Genomic DNA, 13,346 nt, shown 5'->3' with positions numbered 1-13,346 from the left:
GCAAAACTGCCTCTGAAATCTGAGAGGAGGCTCAAACATGCCGTTCCAGGGTCCGATGGCTTCTACTTTCTCTGCTATAAATTGGGAGTCTTCAATGGAGTCATGCAGTGCTCCTTGGCCTCAATTGAATTTCTCTTTGAACTGGCCTTTCCGGGTCCATCTGTGCACTCATTTATTTTGATCTGTTGTTGTTAAGGGTAGTCTCTGTGCCTCTATGTGTTTATCCTGCATGGTTTTTGCACATTTTGCAGGAATTGGTTGAGCACGGTGTCTATCTCTGCATTTATATCTTAACGTATTCCATTGTTTGGAAATCTGCATGTTTCTGGCACTTAATGAACTGTGCTAGGGTGAAGGTCAGTTCTGTCACACAACATGTGTCACATGGTAAAATATCAGCTTTGATGACTGTTATTCACCAGCTATGGATTCATTATTATGAATGTTCTTTCATTACCAGGTCCTCTGATTGCTACCACTGTCATTTCATTAAGAGCAAAAGAAAAGGAAGAATTATTTACTACAAACAACATGGCGACCGAGAGAAGACCTAGCGTTAACGCCCCCCCAGGTCAGTGAGAATGGTATTAGCAGGCTCTAGTGTGAGTTATGGCAACACTGTCAAATGTCTGTCATTTATGGTTATAATTCATAAACATAACTGTTCTTTAACTGTCCTTTTTAAGTAGATATCAAAGGATTTATGCATATATTTTAACCTATTTTAACCAAAGCTAACAATATCTTCCCTTCAATTGTGATTTTTCAATGAGTTTTAGGGATTTTCTTTATGACCTATTGCATCCAAGATCCAACCTACATGAGCACCCAAATGCACCAACCAGCCATTTTGGGCCAAGACCTCCTGCCAAAGGCCCAATGTCGTGGGCAGCTTAGGTTGCCTGCATAGCCTGGTACCAGGGCCTAGCCCTGCGTAGAACCTGCAACGATGGCAAACCAGCCATGTGCAGAATAGGTTGGCCAGGCCCTGACCCAACCTGTCATACATAGCCAGCACTAACTGCATAGGGTCAAAGTCCATTAGCAGCAGCGAATGGCCACAGGGCCTGGATGAGGACCAGTCTAGCATGGGTGGTCACCCCCACTGCACATCTCTTTCGGCCGTGAGCAGTGTGACATGGCCTGGCCTTTCGTCAGTCCCTGTGCCCGACCCAATGTGGGCTCCCAACCGTGCTGTACATGGGCTTCAGCTGTGCACATCTCAAGTTGGCTGCAGTATTTGACCTACTGCCCAGCCCTACACCCAACCCACATGGACAGCCCCACAAAGCCTATGGTAGGCCTAACTAGAGAAGCTTTTTTTGAGTTGTGTGTGTCTTACTGGAACTTTGTAGAAACTTTGATGACAAACCACCACTTTTTAAATTGACAATATGTTTTGAAGTGCTTTTTCATCTTCTGATTCCCAATCCTAGGATTTTGTTAGCCGTAGAACACACTAGTTGTGCTCTGGAAGCAGGTAAAGATGCTGGGAGGGAAGAAGGGGGTTGGTTTTCAGTTTGCAACAGCACCGCTGCAAGGACATTTTCTGGTTCTCTTGTATACTGTTTTGGAATTGGTCATGAAGGAATTTCTCAACCTGCTGCTTATGCTTCACCTTGGGGTGCCTTCATATCATTGATCTCCCTAAAGTATATACACCTCTTTGTCTATTGAATTTTTGTTTCAATGTTTGCACACAGCCCTTCCGGCATTCATGTTTCTTCTCACAAGCGGCATGTGTAAAAATGCCCAAACTATGGAGTCTTTAGAGTTCTTTCCTGTCTCCAGAGCCTCCCTTGGGAAGATCAGTTATTCCTCTTGTTGAGATTGAGATGATGGTAATGGAACCTCTTTCCCTGCTTAGTTGGACATGAATGTAAATTGAAAAAGAGCTTTATCTCTCACTTGCAACTGCTATTCTCTGAGAATAGTAGATAAGGCAGTACTACTAAGAAACAGGCCCTTTTGATGCTGTGAAACCTTACTTGAATTGGAGCTCGTTTGGAAGTCCAAGACATACATTTTAATGCCATATATTATATCATAGAGTGTGCAGTTCAGTAATGCATTTCTCAGCAGATTATCTAAAGCTCTCTGGACACAGTATATGTTTTCTACCCCACCACACCACTACTTATTGCCTCAAAGTCGAGGCCTGCTTAAGATTATTCAAAAAGTTGACGATGAAAAACCCCAGACTGCTCCTCTTGAACTTGCCAAAACGTTTTAGTGGACATTGGTGGCCCATAAAGTCTGGATGCCTGGCCTTGCCATAGGTCAGACCCTAAGGCTAACCACTGCTGCACAAGGATGAAGGCTGCGAGTAGTGGGATTGGTCACCTGGCGGGCTTTGGCCAGAGGCTAGGTGGTGACCAAACCATTGCTGCACTTGACCAAAGGCCATGTGCAGTAGGGTGGGCGACTTGTGGAGGGTTGTCTCAGGGCCTTGCTGTAGGTCCATCCCCCATTGTCCAGAGTGTAATGTGATATCTAGTGGATAATTGGCCATTGGGCCTGGCCGAAACCAGTGCCTTCAGCTATCTCCTATTGTGCACAGCTGAAGAGCCTGCCCAGTGTAGGCTTGTGACAGGTCATGGTTTCTTCGGCTAATCCCGCTCTACATGGCAAAAGGACTCTGGATGCTGTCATTACTGATGCCATCAATAATCTCACTTGAGAGGTCATAAAAATGATGTCATTTAACATGTCATGATGATGCCATATGATGTCATGAGCAGTTTCTGATGGGGGTGTGAGTTATGGTCGGGGACACTGGAATTATGCAACTGCGTGGCTGCTGAGTTTTTTTGCATAGTTATAAACCTGCTGCATTTGTCTCATAATCCATCATCTGCTGAATAATCTGCAGATTTTAATAAAAAAACAAGTTTTGTTTCTAGCCCAAATGGTTTAAAGTTTAAAAAAATGCAACAACATGCGTCGCCGGGCAGTGGAAAGCCCTTTGGAAAGGCTGGCTGATCACCTTTCCGATGCTTATTGCTATAGTTGGGTGTTAAACTGGTACTCTAAAAAGCACTGAAATTCACCAGTGCCCGAAGGTGACTATTACTCACGCCCCCGCTATGCACAGTGACATTATCAATGAAGTCAAAGGAGAGGGCTTGAGTGAAGTGTGATTTAGGGTAATTTTCATGCATGGTGAGGGCACGACTTATAATCACCTTAGGACACAAGTTATAGTTCCTTGCTATAGCTCCAACTATAACTGGTGGTTTTTAGAGTTTAAAACGAAACATTTCACCTAACTATAATGTTACTTTAACCTTTTCTTTAACGTAAAGCAATATTTAATTACCATAGGTTAATCCAACCCCTTGCATGCATCCAACCCCACGCTCCGCAGGGTGTTCGGTCGTGCATATCGTGGTTGGACGCAGAGTCTGCAGCCAATCCCGGGATGCAGCTAACCCTATACTGCACACGGCCTTTAACCGTGCGCAGTGGGGGTTTGGAAACAAGGTTTGGCCTGCAGCCAGGCCCTGAGGTCAACACAGTGCACAGTGGGGAGTTGGCAACCAGGCCTGGCCTATAGCCAACCCTACACCGCACATGGCCGATGAGGCGGTTCCCCTGGGGACTCCACTCTCCCCCCTGCAGCCCCGGAGAGCGCCACCTCCCTGCAGCAAATAGTTACAGTGGGGGGCTGTCTGGCCCCCCATAGCCCCAGGGACCACATGGGGGTGAGTAGGTGTGTGAGTGGTTCTGTGGCTGATATTATCAGTGATGTCACTGACCATGCCATGAGTGATGTAATATGTGAGGTCATAAGCAGTGCGTTTATTTTTATTAATTTTTATTTTAAAGGTTTTATATAGCGCTGGCTAGACCTGGCTAAACCCGGAGGTATCAAAGCGCTTTACATGAGTATCAGACCATAATTGCAGGTTACATCGTTACAAAGGTTACACAGTTATTAGAGCCTGGGGCGTAAGTTATAGTTAGCTCAGCTAACTGCTGAATTTCACTGGTTTTGTACGAGTGAAATCTGAGCCTAATTATAACACCCCTGTAACCTTTGTCTTTTTTCAGTGAATATATTTTACATATTACCCAGTGGCGGTTGCCACTGGGTAGTTCTAGTGAGGATTGCTTTCCAAAGACATGGCGTTTTTTTTTGGTTTGCTAATATCTTTGGCGCTGTTTGCTGAATCTTCCTGAAACATTCCAGAAAGTCCACATTCACTTCAGCTACTTCCTGGAAAGCTTCAAGTTAATCAGTACCCCCCCTCCCCTCAGCGACTTGGGACTCTCACGGGTAAGTAGCACGCTTTACAAGTACGCTGATTGATTGATTGATTGATTGGGGGCTGAGAAAAAAGGGTGGGTCCTAAAGGCAAATTTCCCCATTCGTTTTTTGACGACTTCTTAAGGCAGGGCTACAGCAAAAACTTCTGAACGGGATGACACCAAATTTGGCAAGAAGCTCGATTGTGGTCCGCAGTGCTTTTGTGATGTGGTGTAAATCCGTTCAGTAGTTTTTTTAGAAATTAAGGTCAGACTCTCGAGAGCAAGTGCTTTTGATTGGCTGCCAGCAACATGAGTAAAATGTTCTCATGGACTCGGGGACTTAATCCCCTGTCCTGACAGGTTAGGGATACCCTGGCCCACCTCCCCAGCCCATTTTAGGGCCTGGGGACCCGATCCCTCGGGTCAGATATATTTAAGGGCAGGGGGGCACGTGGTACCCCTCCTTAAGCCATATTTCGCCCCAAGGACCCATCCCAGTGATCCATCCTAGGGGCCCAATATATTTATTAAGGGGAGGTACCCAGCTACAACTGATGCTGGCCCTGGGGGGTGGGGGACCCCTGTGGCCAACATAGATGCGCTTGCCCTTTAAAAACAGCCAGCCCCGGGGAATGGGTCACAGGAGGCAAAATTGGCTCAGGGAGGGGTTGCACTCCCGTTTAAAAAAAGATACGGCTCTGTGGGAGTGGATCCTAGGGTCCTACAAGCCTGAGGGAGGGGCCTGTGCAGGCCTCTCCTCTTGAATTTATTTCGGCCCCAGTGGATGCGGTCCTCTGGCCTAATTAGGCTCAGGGAGGTGGGCCTCGGGTCCCTCCCTTTATTAATTACTCGTCCATGGGGGGATGGGGTCCCCAGGCCTAATGAGGGTCGGGGGCCACACTTCCCCAACCTTTCTTTATTAAATTGGTCCCCGGGGATGGGATCTGGTCGAGAGGAGGGGCTGTGCAATGCCCTGGGGATGGGTTCCACTGGGCCTATGGATGCTAGGGATGGATTCCAGTGGTGTAAGATAACATTTTTGTATTGGTGAAAACTCACATTGTGTTTAATATCCAATATATTAATCTGCTGTTAACATGCTCTCCATTTTTTTTATTATCTTAATACTGGCTGCGGAAAGAAGAGGCAGCTCCGATTTTCATTGATCATCTTGGTGAAGAAGTCGCAAAGAGCAGTATGGACCACAACTCAGGTTAGTGCTCTGACTAGGAGAGGAAAGATAACTTTTCAGCTATGTACAGCTGTCTTGCTGTGACCTTTCTGTCTGAGGTGAGTCTGTAATCTCTCGTAAACAAGTCACAAGTGTGCAACTGTTGTTAATAAGCATGTGATGGTAAATTACAGCAATAAAGTTTCCTTCTTGCTTTATTTTCCTTTTGCCATGATTTTCTTCAACTGACAATGGAATTTAAGTAGCTGCAATGTGTATTTTTAATGGAATTTTCAAGGGGACAAGATTTTGCTGGCATCTTTGACACAACATGAAACATCCAACCTCTTTCTTGTATGACTGCATGCAATAATCTCCCATTAGTCCTACTAACCTAGAATTTCAGTTTCAAGTTTTTATTTTGTGTGGAATTTGTTTTTGGTTTTTCAGTATTTTGTTTTTTTTTGTAAAACATTGTGTTCGAGGCATCTGTCGCTGTAGATCGCTTGCTTTGCATACTCCTGCCATCAAGTTTTGGGTCCACATGTTTGCAAGTTGTTTTTCTTTAAAGAAGTTTTCCGAGTCCCGAAGTAAGGTGACTCCTCATGGTAATTGTGCACGTGGGCATCGACTCCACTGTTAGATTGTTTTCTTTCCGCCAACAGGTTCAATTGTGTATTACGACGCTCTGGTTCAGGACCGTTTTTGGGATCCTTTTGGTGCGTAATCCACTTTACCTTCGTCAGTATTGTTCTGCGCGCATTTTCCCTTCCTCGCATATCGAAATTCAGAAGACTTTCATTGTTCTAGTCTGCACATCTCGCTCGCAGCCTTCAGGCCTCACCCATCTGGGCTACTTCACATCCATTCAACTCCAACGATGATACTTTGCTGATGGAACGCACTCTGTTCATATTCAGCCCCCAGTTCCATTCCTAGTACCCTCGGACCGACCTTCACTAGGTCTGCAATCTATGCTTGTGCCCCGTGCACAGAGAAGATTTTGAGGCCTGTTGGTCATTTTGATCAAAAAAGACCCTGCGGGACCATCAGACACGGTGCGAAGAAACACAAAGACGAGAGGTCGAGCACATGTCTGATATATTCGGGCAGGAAGATAACGAACCGGAAGATCTTGAGGCCTCTGTGGCCAAAGAAAAGGGAGCATTTTTGCTTGGAGATTAGGACTCCTACTTATGGATCAATCTGGAGTCGCATGATGTTCCGCCTGGTCAAGGTGCTGTAAGTACCCAAACCCCACACCTGCTCACCCTAAAATCTCCAGTCACAAAAAAACAATAGGCTTCTGGGCCGCAATTCCCATCTGGCCATTGTCGCCACCGAGACTCAGCTTCGACTGCCCCGCCCTTGGGCTCAGCACTGAAAGCACATGGAAAGCCTTCCGGTACCACACTGAGTCGAGATCCCACCTTTTCGGCTTCAAGCGTTCAGGTTCCGAAAACTAAAACCTAGCCCCCTGTCCCTTGTTGCCCTTTGACTAAGCACTCCTTCTCCCCATGTTGGGGAAAGATATAATATTCTTACTCTGGAGTCTCAGTGACCCCTCTGAGAGAGTCCACAGCATCAAGGGAACCACTCACATCTGAGGCATGGTATGACGCTGGTTATTGTATCTCCGTGCACTCCTTTGTGAGTGTGTATCTAATTTAGAAAAACATTTTTGGGCGCGTTGCCTTGTCGCACTATGCCTGTTAGTGCCTTACGTAGTAGATCCAAAATGTGATTGAGAAATCACTGAAAGGCGCGCTTATTTTACATGAAACTACCAAGTTTCTTCAAAAATTTCGTGATGCTTCAGTCTTATTTCAAATGAAAATACTCAAAACTTTCCTGAGCTCATCGTGTAGAATTTATTTCATTCCAAAAGGAAATTACTTAGCAAAAGAATAGTTGATATTCATTCCAATCATGATTAGACATCACGAAATCTTTGAAGAAACTTGGTAGTTTCATGTAAAATAAGCGCGCCTTTCAGTGATTTCTCAATCACATTTTGGATCTGCATGGTATGACGCCCCTTACCAAAGCACTCCCTCTTCCCTTGTTGGAGAAGGATCCAGTAGGTAGGCCTTGGAGTCTCTGAGACCCCTCTGAGAGAGTCAACTGCGTAAGGGAGCCTCCCACAGCGGAGATGTGGGAATGATACCACTTCCCCTGGGATCACAGCTTACCGGACCTTGGATGCGGTTTTTACCCTTTTACCGGTTTGTGCCCCCTTCACTCCCCCCCCCTCTTTCATGCTCTCCGTCACTCTCCCCTACCGCTTTCCCTCTTTCATTCTTTGTCTACTTCCTCTGCTCCAATCCCCCTCCCCTTAATCTCTCCCCTTGCCCGCTACGCCGCCTAGCCCCCTGTCCCTTGTGCCCGCTAACTAAGCACTCCTCCCCTTGTTGGGGAAAGATCCAATTACTTATACTCTGGAGTCTCAGTGATCCCTCTGAGAGAGTCCACAGCGCCAGATGTTTGGTTTGGTGGGTAAAGAAGAAGACATTTTACATTTTCTGCTTTACCCCACAGAATGAGCCAAAAGGTTTTGGAAATCATATCAATCGCTGATTTCTCAATGTTCTTAGACATTTTTATTCATGCAAGCTGCACCGGCTTGTTCCACTGAGAAATTAATAACGTTATTCAAATCATTTGTGAAAGCTTCCCCGTCGTCATTATTGTCATAAGGTAAAGGGGAGCTTTCAATTTCAATGTTAGCAAAGTGCGCAGCACCAGAAAACCAGCAATTAAATGGTTAACTCCATAGAAAAGAAAACGGGGCGAGCGCTGACCTGGAGAAACACCCTACACACATGTGTTAATGAAGAAATCTGCTGGAGAAGGCTGACCTCAGGTATGAGATATAAAGAAAACGACAATAATAAGAAACAAGCACCGCAATAAATGCAACCCAAATTAAAATAAAACACTAATGTAATAAAGTGTACTTATCTTGACTGCAAGCAGCAAGAAACAAGCATTGGCATAGCCAATAGGTCTCGCCTTTGGGACCTTATAAGTGTTTAGCCATGCAACAGTTGATGTTGGTGCACCAAGGATGTTGTGCTGGATAACCAAACACTTATAAGGTCCCAAAGGCAAAACCTGTTGGCTGTGCCAGTGCTTGTTTACTTAAGCACTTGCTTGATCGCTGTATGGAATGAACTACACGTGTTTCTGTAGTAAAAAAGATGTTGCACCTTTCACATTTCAACATGGTTAGTGAGTCCCATGATTTAAAATCTTATTACTCAATGTTCAAAAGATTATTAAAAGATCAGCTGGTACAAGTTATTGACAAATACAATTATAATTGTATCTCATTCCTTGTTGACCTCTTTAGCAGCTATGAAAAACGAACTAACGCGGTGATGTTTCGTATCTAGGGTTTAATATGGAAGCAAAGAATAAGCGCCTTCTTTAATAGATGAGCATCAGTGTGTTTTCAACTCTGCTGGCATGGCGCACTCCTGCGCTATTTTTGACTGCCACAACCTGTTCAGGTGGTACTTTCAAACAAGCTCTGAGGCATTCACTGAGCCCGTCGCACAGCCCTTTTTATCGCTGTGTATTCTCTGAATGCGCCTGACTGATTCGAACCGCAACCCGGTGAATCAGAGTACAGAAATGCCATCCTGTAACTACTGCACCCGCAGTGTTCCAGTGCGAACCGTACAGGTGTCTGAGGTGGACGGCTGCGATTGATCACTGGCGTTGAGGACCGGCCAACAGAGCTGTGACATAACATCTGTATCTCGTTACAGCTTGCTATGGAAGGGGAATGAGTGTTCCCTTAAGCTTTAATTGTCAGGCATGGCGCACTAATGTCCCATTTAACAGTCTTTAAACTTCGGTGAAATAGACAAACGCCGCAGTGAACCTTTTTTGCAGTATCTTTTGATTGTGCCATTTGAAAGGCATATTGTCTTCTTGGTAGAAACATCCATCATTCGCACTCTTAAATGTTTGTTACCTACCGTTCACATTAGAAACCTATTCCGCAAATAAAAATGTTGTTTCAGGTAGACTCAGTTAAAATGAGTGGTGCGCGCGCGCCACAGCGAGCGATCTGTTTTCAATTATCTCGCCCGTGTCTGGGCACGATAATTCAAAACAGATGTCGCTCATGCGGGTAACTGCAAGCAATAGACCCTGGGCGGAGCAAAGGCGGGACATGTACCCTCCTTTGCCCAATTGCGTGCTGTCTTTCTTTCTTAGAGCAAATAGTTTAAGAGGCAATTCAGTGTTTGAGATTGGTCTTGTGATAAAATGTCCTTACAGTCCTTATGTCTGTGAAAGATCATCATAAAGGGAAGAAAAGGGACCCTCTTACTGCATCCCTTCAAGCAAAGATCTGAACTGTTGAACATTACATCGGCTTCAGTGTGACAGAGGTGGGGTGCCATATCTAGTAAGTACTTTAGACTTTTGTGTGAGCAAATAGATGATTTATCCACTCTTGTCCAAATGTGTGCCCATGTTTTCTCACACACCTGTCGGGAAGCCTTAATCCAGATGGTCCTAGCCATGGTCACATCACACCTGCATTATGCCAATTCTCTATACTTCGGATCCCGCTGTATCTCACTAAAAGACTGCAGATGGTAGAGAACCAGGCAGCCAGGCTTATATCCCAGCAACTCAGATGGCAACATGTCTCTGAAAAAGTTACACTGGCTTCCTATCCCACAAAGATGTGCATTTAAAGTTGGTTGCCTTATTTTCAAGGCCTTGCATGGTGCTAGCCCAAAATTTAGCAATACAAGCATCTCCTCCAACAATTAGATTCCACATTTGTAAGATATATTGTCTTAATTTGTTTTTGTTCCAAAAGTGATAACACGAAGGCCCTGATTACGAGTCTGGCAGTCTGAGGACCTCCAGACTTGGGGGGAGTGGTGGTGGTGGTCCAGACTTTGGTGGTCGGACTGCCATTGCTCCGCTGCAACCGCCTGGGAACCGGGCGGTGCATGCAGGGGGCACATGTTGTGCCCCACTGCAGATTTGCACCCCAGTTCCGGCACTGAAATGAATGCACAACATGGTGCATTCCTTCCTGTGCAGCAACCTGCACTGGCGATCCCGCGGCAGTGCTGTTTAAAACTCACAGTGAGCCTTGAACAGCGCTGCCGCTCGCCCGTCAGACCACAAAATGAGTTGTAATTTGGCTGGCAGCAGTGAGTTTCGGTGTCCTGGAGAGGGACAGTAGCGTGCTGCCCACTCTAGGACCACCAAAACTCGTAATCGGGCCCAAAATGTTTTCTTTTCAGTGGAACGTCTTTCACCATTAGAAAACGTTCTCAGTCATTATACTAGGCTCTCTTCAAAGATTTTGTGCACAAGTCTGTGAGGATACCGACTTGCATTTAGCTTTCTTGCTACGATTTGCTCGATATCTACTGTGAGAAAGTGCCATCTTTCTTGCATTGGTATGCCCCCACTTTTTTCTGAACTGCTGATGTGCTTTGACTGAGTGTGCCCTGGGTTCCTGCCAACCAGGTACCCAGGGCCTGTGTTCCTTCCCTAAAACTGTGTTTAAACTAAAACCCAATTGGCATCTCTGGCCACCTATCAGCCCCTAGTAAATGGTACCACAGGCACCCAGGGCATGGTGACCAGAGAAGACCCCTGAGGGCTGCAGCCTTTATTGTGCCACCCTCAGGGGCCCTGTACTCTGACACCCACACACTGCCTTTGCAGGCTGAGTGTCTAAGTAACAGAACTAAACAGAGAGTCAACATGGCACGTCGCCGTGCCATGCCCACAGAACCCACTGCCCTGGCATACTTCAGTCACCCTCTAGCTGGGTGCCCTATGCCAGAGGTGTGGGCACAGGTGCATGAGCCCTGTGCCCCTACAGTACCCAGGGCCATTCTTGGGCACTGTAAGCGCAGTGATGCCACAAAGAGTATATGGTGCTGGGAGGTTGTCACTACGAACTCCACAACACCATAATGGCTACACTGAAGACTGACCAGTTTGGTACTAAACTTCTAAGCACATTAAACCCGCACTGATTCCAGTGTGGGATTTAATGTAATGTGCACCAGAGGGCATCTTAGAGATGCCCCCTGAAAACCTAACCTACAATCCATGTCTGGGCTGAGTGGTTGCAGAGGCTGCCACACATCTGACATGTTGCTCGACCCCTGGGTGGAATGTCCCCCGCTCTCCTGGGCCTGCAACAATGCACAATGCACCTGGGTGAGGTGCTAGGTCTCCTCCCCCAGTATGGGCAGAGGGAAGCTTCAAAAGTATGCCGCCTCTGTGAGCTTCTCCAGACCATTTGCTGCCCCCAGCAAATGCCCCCCACCAGTTCTGACCCCACTCTGGCGAGAAGACTGGCGGGAAGAACTACGTCAGGAAGGGGGGGGGGGTGCCAGCGTATGCCAACCCCACCCCTCAGGTGGGGGAGACGATGTGAAGCACGACCCCGGGCTCTGGCCATCTTGAAGATTGGGAGCTCTCCCACAGGAGAGGAGCAGGCTACCCACCCCGGACAGGGACCTATTGGTCCCTGTCCTTGCCCTACCTGTAACGCCCCTAAATTCAGTATTTTGGGGCTCCCTGAACCTTTCTTCGGGAGATCCCGATAAGAAAAGAAGAAAGAAGATCAAGAGAAAGAAGACCCGCTGTGCAGCTGTTAACAACAGGACGACAACAACTGACTTGGCCCCAGCCCTACCGGCCTGTCGATCCTGGAACCTGCTCCTGCCTAATCCTGGCGACTCCTGCGAACAGCAACCTTGAGACACCCAGAGGACCTGCCTGCCTTGACCCTCTTAAAGCCTGGGACTCCCATCAGCAGAGGCTCTGCTGCAACAACAACCCTGGTGCCAGCCAGGAAGCTCTGGATCAACCCACTCTGCACCCGTCGAGCCCGTGCCTGAGTGATCCAGGACCACGAGGACGTCCCCCCCGGCAACTGGGACCCTAAGTCCAGTGCCCAAAGACCCTCCTCCACGACCCCGACGACGCCTGCAGCCTCAGGACAGAGGACCCCTCCGACCGCCACCAGCAGGGGGTAAGATTTCCCAACCTCAATAGACACCCCTGCACCCGGCTCCCCACGGCCCCCTGTGCCCAACTCCTGGTTGCCTACCTATGTTCCAAGACCCCAACTTACCCCTCGAAGTGTTGGTCGCTCCAGAAGATCCTTAGTCCCAGAGCCTGCAGCCTTCATTCCCTTTTCAAGTTCCTCATTGAATAACATTGAGCGCCCGACGGCTCAAAAGCACCCTTCATCCAGCCGCCCGAGTGCCCCTGGCAGTGCAACCTGTACCCTATCCTACTTCCCCATTTGCCCTGAGCAAGTGACCAGGAGCCCAGCTCCCACAGCCCCGTGGCCTGCTACCCAGCAGCCACCAACCGGAGGCCCCCTTCCCCTCATTGGATAACATTGGGCCTAACTACCTCTGCACCCGGCCGCCCCTGTGCCGCTGGTGGTGAGCCAACTGTACTTACCTGACCCTGGGGGATCCCTGAGTCTATGCCCAGACCCCTAACTTCCCCAGCCAAGTACTTACCTGGAAACCGATAACTCACTTATCTGCCATTGGATAACATTGACTGGTTTGACTCGAAAAATCTTCTAAATGTGAAGTTTTGGAAACTATAAATAATCATGTAGTGTAGTTCCTAGTTTCCCACTAGGCCCTGCGCATTGGAATAACATAAACAGTAGTATCGACGTGGAACTGCGGATATTCCAGGCCTCCACTGACTATGCTAAACTTAATTGGGTTGTGTTACCAACTAGCTCAGAGGTCACTGGAAACTTTCTTCTCTGCATAGGAAGTGATCAGCTTCCTTGGCACAGACAAGAAGGGATTCAGTTTTCCAACAACCGTGCAACATGACAACTTTGCTCCTCAGATCAAGAGTCAATCTCTAGGGTCGTGTGAAACAATAGACA

The 13,346-nt window shown here is 47.3% G+C and overlaps 1 protein-coding gene across 2 annotated transcripts in view; it reads left to right on the top strand.

Moving 5' to 3' along the window:
* LOC147693181 (uncharacterized) overlaps positions 1 to 13,346 on the top strand; it is a 132,405-nt gene that overhangs the window by 32,934 nt on the left and 86,125 nt on the right. Inside the window, exons 3-4 of one of the 2 annotated variants that reach the window (XM_086939423.1) lie at positions 461 to 571; positions 5,393 to 5,464. In XM_086939423.1, coding sequence (XP_086795549.1) covers positions 461 to 571; positions 5,393 to 5,464 — 183 coding nt within the window. The remainder of the gene's footprint in view (positions 1 to 460; positions 572 to 5,392; positions 5,465 to 13,346) is intronic. The other variant, XM_086939424.1, reaches the window with a different exon arrangement.

Source organism: Lissotriton vulgaris, chromosome 9 (assembly GCF_964263255.1).
Source record: "Lissotriton vulgaris chromosome 9, aLisVul1.2, whole genome shotgun sequence".
In the NCBI taxonomy this organism is placed as follows: Eukaryota; Metazoa; Chordata; class Amphibia; order Caudata; family Salamandridae; genus Lissotriton; species Lissotriton vulgaris.
This window is presented reverse-complemented; position numbering and strand designations above follow the sequence as displayed.